This window comes from Hyalella azteca, unplaced genomic scaffold, assembly GCF_000764305.2.
Source record: "Hyalella azteca isolate HAZT.00-mixed unplaced genomic scaffold, Hazt_2.0.2 contig400, whole genome shotgun sequence".
Classification (NCBI taxonomy): Eukaryota; Metazoa; Arthropoda; class Malacostraca; order Amphipoda; family Hyalellidae; genus Hyalella; species Hyalella azteca.
Genome location: NW_025930752.1, coordinates 291070 through 304646, shown reverse-complemented (window position 1 = coordinate 304646; position 13577 = coordinate 291070). Strand labels below are relative to the sequence as shown.

Sequence of the window (13577 nt, the reverse complement as noted above, 5' to 3'; positions counted from 1 at the left end):
CAGATGATAATTTTCACGGAAAATGAGAGAGAGAAGAAGAGCAAAAGGAGAAGAGTTCAGGCTTGGTTTATTGAAGGTATTGGTGAAAAATCTGCATATCGTTCGTGTTTTGTAGCCTCATAAATCTCAGGGGAACATAATAAAGCGCAGCATGAAATTTGGGTGGCAATAAAATATGCAATACCATAGTACAGCCTGCCGAAAAATTTATTGAAGAAAAAAGTAGGTAATACAGATTTATATATGTGTTCCTACCTGAGTTGAAATTTTATATCTTATATATTAATCAAATAATTATTTTTTATAATGCCTGTTATTATTTATTATCCGTTATCTAATATTAATTATTTCTTATTATTATTTATATAATTTATTTATTATTATTACTTGATTATTTTATATTACGTTTTATAATTATTAATAATATAATACAAAATAAATTTTATATTATTATTTATATATTTACGCGTTAATTTATATATATTGCTATTTGATAGAATTTAGCATTTTTAAGGGTACGGAACGTATAAACTCGATAATTTACTGACCAGAAACCACGGCTAATTTTCTAGTTAATTGCTTACGCTGAATCATTAATCCATCGACGCATTAATAAAAGGCATGACTAAAAATTCGGATAATTATTAACGAAAAATAAATCACATCCATGATCTTGCAGTTTATTTTCATTGTGGATACTTTTCCTCTGTCGCCATTTTGAAAAAAATGTTCATTGTTATGAATAATATAAGGAATATGTGTCACTATATATAGCGTTTATTAGTTTCGAAGCTGAATCCTTTATGCGTCATCATCTCACAACCCACCTCCGGGACCAAACAAAAATGAATGAAAAATGTACAGTGGATTTAAAATTTGCTGGTCGAGAAGCTCCTGCAGTAATTGTGTCCTCGGGATGAGAAGGCGCAAAGAGGATTACAAGACTAGGACGGCTTCTAACCTTCTAGATAAAGAGCGCCCCCAATATCTCTAGTCTTTTGAGACCAGGATAAACTCTTGCATCTCTTTACATTGTCAATTCTAAGCGAACATCTGCCAGAGGCATAAAACGAAACGACTCTGCATGCCATACAGATCCCACCGAGCACCGACTTGCCTTCTGGCTCAGACGGGCGCAAGAATTCTCGGGCGTTCAGTCGTTGCCATACTTGATGCTATTCTTTGGATAGCAATGCGTTCCAGTCATTGAGAAGAGCAAAGTTCAGAGCAGAGCCATCAAGAGCCACTGCATCTGACAAGATTTGTGTCGACAGTTTTTGAGATTCTAAGGACACATAGTGGAGCCGAACTATTGGAACTGCATGTCGCTCGAACGCTGTTGTGAATTAGAATGACTTGGAGACATTCTTGAAGACTTACCCGCTATATAGTGAAGTGGAAATCGATGTGACCTTAGTTTCATAGAGACGGAGGCTTCCTTCGGGAAAATCACACGGATTTTTCTAGAAACTGTCTCATATAGGGTATATATATATAATTTATCACTTCAAAACTTATCATAAAAATGTATTTCGGAAATGACGATGAAACTATTTGAAAACAATAACAATAACAAACAATTGGTACTGTTTGAAGAAATTATAAACCATCGCATGGCCAATTTTTTTCTTGATCCAGCGTTCCAAACATAAATACGTGAAAATTTTTAGTTAGAGTTATTTTTTCATCTTCATTGTTTTAAAATCGGTCAATTTTCTTTCCAGTGACGAGCTTGCCGACCAGTCCAGATCAGCGGGGCGATGCTGTCGTCGAAGATCTCCCTCAGTTCACCATCAAAAGTCAGAGACTGCAAGTGGCTGAGGGCAAGGACGTCAGAATACCTTGTTCAGTCGACAGAAAGTGTAAGAGTGAGAGTATTCTACTGCAATACTAATACCATGTTCAGTCGACAGAAAGTGTAAGAATTGATGTATTCTACTGCAATACTAATACCTTGTTCAGTCGACAGAAAGTGTAAGAATGAATGTATTCTACTGCAATACTAATACCTTGTTCAGTCGACAGAAAGTGTAAGAATGAATGTATTTTACTGCAGTACTAATACCTTATTCAGTCGACAGAAAGTGTAAGAATGAATGTATTCTACTGCAATACTAATACCTTGTTCAGTCGACAGAAAGTGTAAGAATGAATGTATTTTACTGCAGTACTAATACCTTATTCAGTCGACAGAAAGTGTAAGAATGAATGTATTCTACTACAGTACTAATACCTTGTTCAGTCGACAGAAAGTGTAAAAATGAATGTATTCTACTCAATAACTAATTTTACTGCAATACTAATTCTGATCTTTGTCTTCCATTTTAATCACAATCGAGATTCTCCTTCATTCATAAAAAACACTAGAGACAAAGTTCAATAACTTTTTACATATACGGTATATATACAATAAAATTTCACCTTATCCAAACTGACACCTTGTTTTATTTGATTGGATGAATTTGGATGAAAAATATCACTCAGCATCAATTAAAAATGTTGGTGATTTAAATCATGGTGCAGCTAAATTACTAAAAATAGAGAAAATTAATAGTAAAATATTGTGATGTAATGTTGATTATCACTGAGACGCCTTGAATATTTCTGTTGGTCGTTGTGTCGATCGGTTATATTTATCTAGAAATAAATTATGAATGCAGAGTACCTTACGCAATAATTCCCAACTCTTTCAACGAATTTCGTACAAGGACATTGCGAAAACAAAATTATGTTGTCTAGTTTTCCTTTTTACTCCAACGATTTTGTCGGTCAATGGAAGTAACATACTGTTTTGCTGGTCACATGGCTGAGTGTTCCGTAGACTTTTATACCGATGAGCTTTTTATGTGCTTTCTACTAATGATGTGCTGAGAGTGCTGAGAACTACACTGAATGTTATCGTGCAAGCATGCGACTGATGTATATCAGGTAAATGGGAAAAAATGGAGTAAACATTTTTTAATTCGAATACATTTTTATTCCAGTTTAAATTGTTATCACTCTTCATTCCTAAAATTTAGTTACATGATTTTAAATGGTCGTAGGTATATTAATTACATGTAATTTTTGTTTATTGCCACAGACGACAAGCCGATGATCATCAAGAAGGAGAAGAACGATTACAACGATGACAAGTTGATGTTCGTTGGTGGAGTTAAGCTGGTCGACGACCGCTACAAGATGGAAGACGGCGAAATGGTCATTTCGGGCGTACGGCGAGCCGATGCCGGGGCTTACCTATGCTATTACCAAGACAAGGAGGATCTTAAACTTCGGCATTTCGTGGAGGTACAGTATCCTCCAACGGTACATTCCATCACACCTCTCGTCCAAAGGGTTTCGAAAGGCTCCAGCGTTACACTGGAATGTACAGCCGAGGGCAACCCCATGCCCAAGATTCGTTGGTCTCGAGAGGGGGGCGTTATGCCCTCGGGAGAAGAGAGTGAAGAAGGCCTGAGCATGACTCTGGAGGGAGTTGACCGACACGTGGAGGGAAGGTATTCCTGTACTGCTGACAACGGCGTTGGTGAACCAGTCTCGGTTATGATGGAAGTCGCTGTCGAGTATCCACCGGAAATATTCACGGAAAAGGTGAGAGTTTCTTAAAAAAATCAATATTGAGAAGCGATTTTCTGTTACGTGAAATTTAAACTCGAAATAAGCAAAATAAAATAGTAAGAGTATTAGGGAATTAACCAAGTATTTTTGATCAGTTGTGTTTGCAAATATCTTTAGCATTAAAGTTCAGCATTCTCTATCTTTTTCAAATGAGGTTAATATTTCATTCACTCTTCATCGACCGCTAGGAGATCGTGCGCACCGGTGAAAACGACCGAGTCGAGCTGGTATGCATTGTCCACGCCCGTCCATCGGCTGAGGTGGTGTGGACAAAGGACGGTGCAAAAGTTCCTCACGAGAACAGAGCTGAAGAACATCTCGGTGGACATCGTCACCTCCTGACTCTCGATCCCGTCACCAAAGAAGACTTCGGCCTCTACCAGTGCAGGGCCAAGAACCCACTGGGAGAGTCCACGAAAGACATCGCCGTCACAGGTACTCATCATCTGTTAAGTCTCACCAATGCTGATTTTAAAATCTGTAAAGTCTCGCCAATGTAAAGTAGAATCTAGCCATCTGTAAAGTCTTGCCATGCATCTCGGATTTTAAGATGGAAGAGTCAAAGCAGCAAGAAAATTACTTTTTCTGTTAATGATATTGAAGCCAGTAAATGATTTAAAGTCATTCGGGCTAAAGAAGCTTTAAATTTACGGTTATTGAACTCAGTAATGAAAAATACATACAAATACAAAATTCATTATGTCTCCGGTTCAGAAACAAGCTAACTCATAGCCGCGTTTAGCTTATTATAAGGGACAGACACGTCTGCTTGATACAAAGCTCGATGATTGTTCCAGCGCTTGGCAATAACATGATGTGTTCGTCCAGCGTGGTCCTAATATGTATTTCATACGTGTTAGTGGTTTCACTTTCTGAGGCGTCTTCCGCGTGTGCACAGAATCTGAACAAAGAATTTTCCCGTCAAAAAATTCTTGTGAGAATAATGCTCAATAGAAAGAACAATAATTTATGAGTCTCATAACGCTTTTCATCCATTGAGCTCATAGTTTTTCTTTGTGTTCTTTATGCATATCAATATGAGTACGGATTAAACATAGAGAGTAACAATCCAGTTTTACAGTGCTATTTTGAAATCTAATAACTCCTTTTCTCTTAAAATAAACTATGCCGTCGATTCAGACGTATTACTCTTGGGTGCCAGTTTTAATTTAATTTCAATAATTTTTTCCAATTTTTTCAAACATATTGTTGTGAGTGACTACACACGAAACAAATATTAAATCAGAGATAATTGTGATAGATAATAATGTATATAAAATGGTTTTCCGAATGCAATGCTAATAACTGAATTTACATTCGTAACAGACGAGCCCAACACACCGAACTTCACAAGTAACCCCAACAGCGCCTACGAGAATTCCTACACAATCACTTGGGACACAGAGAGCTACTACCCCATCACCCAGTACAGAATAATGTACAGAAAATCACAGGTAAGATAAATACCAGTCGAAAAAAAAATTTCTTCAGGCAAATAATTATGCAGAATCGTCAGCATAATATCACAACCTTAAAATTTCAGCGAACAAATTTTGAAAAAGCCAAACCATTGTTACTCCTGGCTGAGTAAGACAAACAAATTTTGAGCCAAACAAATTTTGAATAGCCAAACCATTGTTACTTTTGTTTGAGCGCGCTCTGGAAATAGGAAGTAATTGGAATAAATTTAAAGCCAGCTTTCAAATTACCGAGAAATAATATCATTTCACCAGGCGGATGATTCTCAGGACATGATGGCAGCCGAGTGGACTGACCTGACTCAGGCCCCCGAGTCTGTCGAGACTCGTGGCATTCGACACAGTCTCCAGCACACCATCACTGACTTGCAGCCTGCCACGGACTACGAGGCCGCCGTGCAGGTCAAGAACAAGTACCAATGGGGATCTATGGCCAAGTTCAACTTCTCTACCAGAAAAGGTGAGTAGAGTAAATGAGTTACTCAATGCGTTCAATTGTGAATTTTCCTCGAGAAACTCACTTGAGCAATAGAATATGGACAAATCTTTTGAGGTGAGGAGAGTAAAAGAGTTACTCAATGCGTTCAAGTTTGAATTTTCCTCGAGAAACTCACTTGAGCATTAAAAAATTGACAAATCTTTTGAAATGAGAAAACATTTGAAAGATTTCGTCCAAAATTGTTTTGGAACCATCAGTTCAAGTACCATTATAAGACTATATATAGTCACCACAGTTCAATAAACATTTAGTATCTAGCTATTATTTGCAAGAATTTTAGTGCTTTTATGAACTTCAACTATTCCTGCAAAAATTCTACATTTTTTCAATCAATACCATTGATTTTAAAGCAAATTTTTGTGTTCATTTTTCTTTACATATTAAGAATTGTTCGGATGAAAATACGCGTTGTAAAGTTCATTGTCCATTAAAATATCGAAATTATTAGTGAAATATTGAGTTTGAAAAATGTGTAACTTGTCCATTCTTGATTGCCCATTAAGCAAAAATTTAAGCAGTTGTGTTGCTTAGTGACTAGAGTGAGATTTGCTAACTGAAAATCGATTTCCAATTACACTCTAAGCAAGCATCTGATTTGAGTCCGTCGTTCAGAAAATGTAAGCTTGAAATAATGAAAAGACAAAGTTTCAGAATTTGTTACAAATTTAGAGATACAAATAAATTTGGTAAAGCTTCAGATGAAACGTGCGTTGAGATCGGGAGTATTCGTTTACAATGATCTTCTGGTAATGTCTTCCAAATGCCGTCTGGTGACCTCGAAAAATCCAAAATTAAATCGAAATTTCGGATTTTCTGAAATTTTCCGATAAATTTTCGAAATAGGAATTTCGGACTTTATCATATTGTTGACGTAAGTTTTATCCATTTTTCACAATTCATTTCCATTTGTAGTGGCCCTGATTTCCAATGAAAATGCATGTTTTCAGACATTCTTTAATAAAGACCGAAAATTTAAAATGTACGCTCTGTAAATCAAATAATAATCATTAACCTCATTAATCAATTAATACTATTTCACTTACAGGGAGTTAATGAGCCATTAATCCTGGAATTCACAGTGGAATTAACTCGTAAAATATATTCTAAAAAAATTCTGATATGAACTTAAATTTTTACGTAACATTTTTTTAATTCCGTAGCATCCCGCCCACAATATGGCATTCCGTACTCGAAATTACTGAAGCGATGCGAGCTCATAGCGGCAAAAAGAATGTGTAATAATGATGCGCATAATTACTACGAGCGCGAAAAAGTATACAGGGGTTATAATGATGTTGTATATTTGTAAAACGAACCTGTATTTGTGCATTTGCGCTCGGATTTACAAAGCCAACTACCCAACCCATTATAAACAAAAATCAATCCAGCATTAATCCACTTAGGAAATTTAAGAGAAATCAGTATATTGTTTTTATATATTCATGTTTTAGGAGACTCCTGCACAACCAACAACATTAACGCATCAACCTAGCCCATTGCGAACAGAAATACATTAGACATTAATCCGCATAGGAATTTTAGGCAAAATCAGTATAATGTTTTCATTGATTCCTCTTTCAGAAAACTTCAGTACCATAACCAACAATATTAATACAACTACCCAGTTCATTGTAAATAAAAATACATTCCTAGTAATTTTAAGCAAATTCCGTATATATTTTTTTATAGATTTCTGTTCCAGAAAATTCCAGCACTATAACCAACAACATTAATGTTACTACCCCGCCCTTTGCGAACAAAAATACACCCGGTATTAATCGACTTAGGATTTTTAGGCAAAATCAGTATATTTTTTAATAGATTTCATGTTTCAGAAAACTCCAGCACTATAACCAACAACATTAATGTTACTTATTGCCCAGCCCATTGTAAACAATAATACATCCATCGTAGATCCACCTAGGAATTTTGAGCAAATTCCGTATATTTTTAGCGCATTTTCTCATTTATGGAAAAAATGCACTATTGTGCCCGCCATGTCCGTCTGCCCGTCTGTCCATCCGTCTGTCCGTCCGTCTGTCCTTCCGTCAGTGACCTCAAGTTTTCGTCGACGAGAAAATGCGCTCTCTGTCACTCACTGCAGTGAGTACTGAGTTATATTCTTTAATAGATTCCTGTTTCAGAAAAGTCCAGCACTATAACCAACAACATTAATGTTACTACCCCGCCCTTTGCGAACAAAAATACACCCGGTATTAATCGACTTAGGTTTTTTAGGCTAAATCAGTATATTTTTTAATAGATTCCTGTGTCAGAAAAGTCCAACACTATAACCAACAACATTACACACCATGTTTATTGCTGCAGAGGTGATGAGCTTGCAGACGAAAGCCTCGTCAGCCTGTGGAGTTGCGACGTCCCTAGCGATGCTGCTGGCGACTCTTGCCCTGCACTGCAGCGTTTGATGAACCACCTAAGACTCTTCTTTTTAAAAATTTGTCGCCTTAATTCAGTGAATACGTAAGTAACTTATTTTTAATCAGTGCTTATTTTCATGCAATAATAACTTATATTTACTCAGTGCTTATTTTCTTGCAATAATAACTTATATTTACTCAGTTTTTATTTTCATGCAATAATAACTTATATTTACTCAGTGCTTATTTTCTTGCAATAATAACTTATATTTACTCAGTGTTTATTTTCATGCAATAATAACTTATATTTACTCAGTGCTTATTTTCATGCAATAAGTTAGGTCAATTATCAATAAATATTGCGAGAGAAGAAAAATCATGTCTTCTGAGCTAATGGCTTTGAGCTATATTTTTATCTAACACAAGTACATTATTTATTGCAAAAACCTCATCATGTTTTCTCTGGTATTTTATGACGTTAGTACAATTAATGATGTACTTGTTTTAGATAAAAATATCGCTCGCAACAGACACCTAATGTCTCCAAGCTCATGAGATATTAATTGAAAGAACACTTTGATGTATTTCAGTTTCACTTTACGCATTTTAATTTCATTATTGCATGAAAGACATCAAGGTAATCGTTTAAATTTCTATTAAAACTTTTTTATCAATTCTTATCCTGTTTATGCTTTATATCTAGCATATGAAATTCCTATAACTAGTATTGATGCATTGTTACTTGTAGCCTAAATGCCAATCACTCGTATTGTATTAATTAACTCGATAATGAGTTGAATTATTTTAATTATCATTTGAACCTAATTTGGCAAGTTGGAGTTCATTTTACCGTGTATATATGTATTTCCATAAAAATTATTGTTACCAACATTACGGAACGATTAACGAAATTTTCCCTTCTTTTGGCACTGTATTAAATGAAGAACGTCATACCACAAAATCATTTTGAATTCTAACTAACATTTTGAATTTCGCTGCTTTTTTGGAATAATACAATGTTGCATCTTTTCTCCCACAGGCGAGATGTAGTTCTGAGTCTGCGAGGTTCATCTGTTTTCACATTTTGGAATTTCCGTAGATTTCTTTAACATTCCGAATTGCCCGAGTTGCCTGCACTGTGATTTGTGTGTTATTGTTCTCTGAAAATCTTCTTACGGCCAGCCAAGCGCACTGAGCTGTCACGCGCAACTGCGCTATTTCGATACCCGGACAATTGATTTGACCTACAATGATACTGGTTGTCAGTATTAAATATTAAAATAAAATTATCTCAGAGTCATTGTATTTTTGCCGAATCTTCGTCTAATTAATGTCTAGGTTAGAATAATAGTCTTCTAATTTAACCATCATGGATTCGAATCGGCACACAAATCTCTGTCTTAATTTGTAGGTAAGCATGACAATCTCAAAAGGTTTGTCACGTTCAGCATAAATTTATTGCTGTCTATATTCACTTCCTGATGGAGTGAATTGATAGAATTTACGATACTTCATACGATAACCATTGTTTTTGGGAATGAGATTTTCTAAACAGTTCGGTAAATATATCACTTACAAATAATTAATCATTTAAAGCAAGAGTTAACACGCATTTATAAATACGTTTGCAATGATTTGCTTGTGCGTTTTAACCCTGAATGAAATTTTGGAGCCCGATGCACTTTGTAATATAACTAAAAAATTGTGAATTGATGAATTGCTGTGCTGCATTGGTATTTAAATGTTCCCACTCTTTCACTTGTTGTGTTCTCGGTGTTTATTCTAAAACTCATCTTCCGTGTGCAATACTTCAGTATTCTTAGGTGTTATTAAAGACAGTGACGCAAATATGATGTGTATTCATCTTATGTGACTTACACAAGGATAAAGGTGTATTTTCAATATTATTTATTAAGAAGAGCGTCTTATAATTTGAATCTTAATATTATTAAAGCAAATAAATATTTGTCTCGTGCTAGCATTGTTTATGGACGAACTGCTGCAACTTGTCGCAACTTTTCTTCACATTTTTTTCAATACCGCTTATGTACTTAAAAAAATAATAGCTTTGAAAAAAAATAAATGCAATTTCAAATCGTTTAGTTTGAAACTATTGCTAATTAACATTTTTGCGACAAACCTTGAGCCGAACATAAATGTCCAAGATGTTTTAATGAAGTTTTTCAATGCTAGAAACGTAGAAAAAATGTTTTTCTTCAAAATTTAAGGCTATAATTTAATTTCAATTTAATAAAGACCACAGGAATAATATCAACAAACAATTCAGAAACTGCAGTAATTTTTAATTATATGTCTTAATTTTGTGAAATTTTAGCAATTGATTTGTACATTCACTGCGAAGCATCTATTCTCTGTAATGAAAATGCATTTTGAGAAGCAAAATTTACAGTCGCCGGCACGTTTCTCAACGAATTTATACACCCTATAAACTGACGATTAAACACTACATTTATGTACTATTTTTTAATAACTCATCACCTCTCAATCAAATATTTTATACGCACTTGCTTTTAGGTACAACGCCATGCAAATCCTCTAAGTTTGAAACAAACATCCTTGAGCCCGACAGATGCATTTAGCACCAACGAGCTTCGTCATATATAGTATTGTTTTTGTTCGCTAAAAAAATTCGATGCAAAATGAACTCTGAAGCTTGAGTGACAGTTTCGTTTTTTATTGCACCTTGATTTATTTATCAAACACTACGGGCTCTTTGTCCTCTGGCACTTTGGGAGTAATTAGCTTAATTGGCTTACAATCCACATAATTGGAATCCTGCTTTACAAGTTTTGTGATTTATTATTTTTTAATTTAAATCCGGTCTATAAAATTCCGCATTACGTGAATGAAGATTCAATGTGTGCTATGTGTCTACAACTATATTAGTAAATTTAGTTTCAAACGTTGCATATAATAAGGCATAACTGCTCTTATTCGCTAATATTTACTAGTCATTGATTTCTATTAGTTTGATTCCAATGTTCCTCGAAATCAATAAAATAATGATTCACTTTTAAATTATATTACAAAAGTTGTGGTACTTTGTTTCTCGTACTTGCTTAAAATACCCGGTTAATTGGTTGCAAACACTGAGGCAAATGCCTGGGTCATATTATATTAATACTGACACACTTTTCTCTCTTAGCACTGATACAGTTTTTTGCCGCGCTAAACTGTGTCTGGATGACCTACTATATAAGGGGACGAAGATTGCTTCGTTACTTCGACCAGAAGTCACTAATTTCTTTGGGTGTAAATTGAATATATAACATACCTCTGATAAACATAACATTTCTCATATGTTTGAAGATGTCATAGTCAACTGCATGTGTAAATTCTATAATCAAAACGAAAATTTAATCAATATAACTTTGTAAAAACAAGTTACTGGAGTAGCACGATTGTAAAATAATAAAGTGTAACAGCCCATTAGCAATAGTACCCGTGACCCCTTACATGTTGCTGCAATGTAGACCAATTCCAGTCTCCTCATTCAGCTACGGCAAAGCTGAATTTAACGATAATTATTTCGAAATCAGTCATGAATTTTTATACGAACCGTTAAACTAGCCTGTAATTTTGACCAGGGATTGCGCACATGTCTGCGGCCGCGCCGATGTAGAGTGATACTTGTCAGCGATATCTTTTATCTTAGTCACGAGACAAGTTGTGTTTAAAGACGCCTGAAAGTGGCAGGGAATTCACTTAAATACTTATTTGTGAGTCGTTATTTTCATTAGTTTCTTCTAAACCGACTATTAATTGAGTGGTAAATGTCTGGGAAGTTTATTTTTTGCATCTCTTGCGCTTTTTAAGAGTATTTTCTTGTGATTATGAAACAATTCATGTTTTTTTTCTGTCCATTTTATTAACACAGACGAATTTATTGTAGCTCTGGTTTTGTAGCTAATTACGACAGCCAGACTTCCCAAAAGTTTCAACTGATCAATATTGTCGGAATGATTTTTGCCAGTGGAGAGTTCGGACAATTTTTATTGTACTAAAGCTTACAAAATTTTAGTGCACATCTTAGCCCGACCTAAACTAGTATAATAGTTATCCTAGAGGCGATAGAATCTCCTCCTTTGAGAAGACGTCAGGATTTGTAAAAAGGATGTGCTTAGCGTACTCCCTACGATAAGTTTAAGGTTTTCTATGATTAGCTTAAAATAAAAATCATGATTTCACTTCTGCCTATAAATGCGGAGATCTGGATCCCTATATATATATTTTCTCTACGGTTACTGGTGTATGAGTAGAATTTGTGATGGAGGAAGTTCCTCCTGCAAACATTGTATTGTCACTTAGTTTTTTAAGACTCTTGTAAATACAAGTGATTCTGATGAACGTTTTTCCAATAAGATTCACGAGTAGATTTTTTCGCTTTAATTCTTTTTCTAAAAAGTTTAATGGCTTTGATCTATTACAAGTGCGTCCACGAATAAAATATTTCATCATAGATTCGCTCTCATAAAATTCGAAAGCAAATACTTGAGTTAACTAAAATGTGAAGCTAATACTGAAAAGATCATAAATGTCATGAAAATTTTTCCATTCCACAGAAAAAAATTGTCTTTAAGGTAATTGCATTTCTTAATCTTTAAACGTCAGATGTTCTATCATCAACTCAATTACATTGTTCTCAGTAGAAAATATTATGAACATCATTAGCATTTGTTTTCTAATTAGCTGAATCCTGAGTTGAATATACAATTGTTTTCTTCAATTTACGTAGGCAAGATGAGTTTAAAATGCACCCGAGTGGATTAAAAGTATGAGCCTAATTACGTATGGGGTAATGTCTACATTCCAGCTGATCTAAAAAGTTTCAAAAAAAAAATGTTCTATGATCATTTCGGATTGATAATAAAGAGATTATTTAAAATGCGATCTAGGTCCGCATTTTTTAAGCTGAAAAAAATAATAAGTCATGACAATAACATCAAAGAAACATATCGTAAGTGCTCGTTTTAGCGCATATAATAATTTCAAAATCAGGACCCGAGTATTTTCAGTAATTTTTAATTGGGAATTACTGATCAATATTCCGAACAGCATTTGTAATTTGTTATAGTGGACTAACTTGCGGAATGTTTCAGAAAAAGAAAATAATTTTTTTATATTCCATCAAAGTCATAATATTTATGCATGACTTAATGCATCGTTTAGGAATCTAAATGCCTTGTATTGAGACTTTGCTTCATAAACCGCGCATTTCGTTCTGCGATTCAAGCTCGAGGTAGAAATTTGTAAATGGCGTCATCCTAGTTTTTAATAATAAAGTGTGTAATTAGTCAGACCTCGTATTATTCGACCTCCGTTTAAACGCTGATCGAGCCGTATTAAATTATGTTATGCACATGTCTTCGAAAAATGTCTTCGAACTAAGCTCGCGAACATCCATCACATCACTGAAAGGTTTCTGGTGATCGTTAAATTTATTCAACAATTAAGAATATGGAAATTAAAAATTGATGTATCATACAACTGTTTTCTTCACTTTATTTTCTAATCAATATGAATCTAGTGTTCATGGATCATTATTTTAACACACTATAGGCAAACATTTAGTCATGAAAGGTT

General features: G+C 34.6%; 1 protein-coding gene across 2 annotated transcripts in view; it reads left to right on the top strand.

Moving 5' to 3' along the window:
- The window catches only part of LOC108667367 (protein amalgam-like), a 109023-nt gene extending 95732 nt beyond the window's left edge, over window positions 1-13291 (top strand). Inside the window, exons 2-8 of one of the 2 annotated variants that reach the window (XM_018154387.2) lie at window positions 1725-1862; window positions 3083-3591; window positions 3807-4053; window positions 4945-5072; window positions 5367-5556; window positions 7924-8076; window positions 9013-13291. In XM_018154387.2, the coding sequence (XP_018009876.1) occupies window positions 1725-1862; window positions 3083-3591; window positions 3807-4053; window positions 4945-5072; window positions 5367-5556; window positions 7924-8021 (1310 nt within the window). In that variant the 3' untranslated portion in view covers window positions 8022-8076; window positions 9013-13291. Of the gene's footprint in view, window positions 1-1724; window positions 1863-3082; window positions 3592-3806; window positions 4054-4944; window positions 5073-5351; window positions 5557-7923; window positions 8077-9012 lie in introns of both variants that reach the window. The other variant, XM_018154386.2, reaches the window with a different exon arrangement.
- Window positions 13292-13577: the final 286 nt, after the last annotated feature.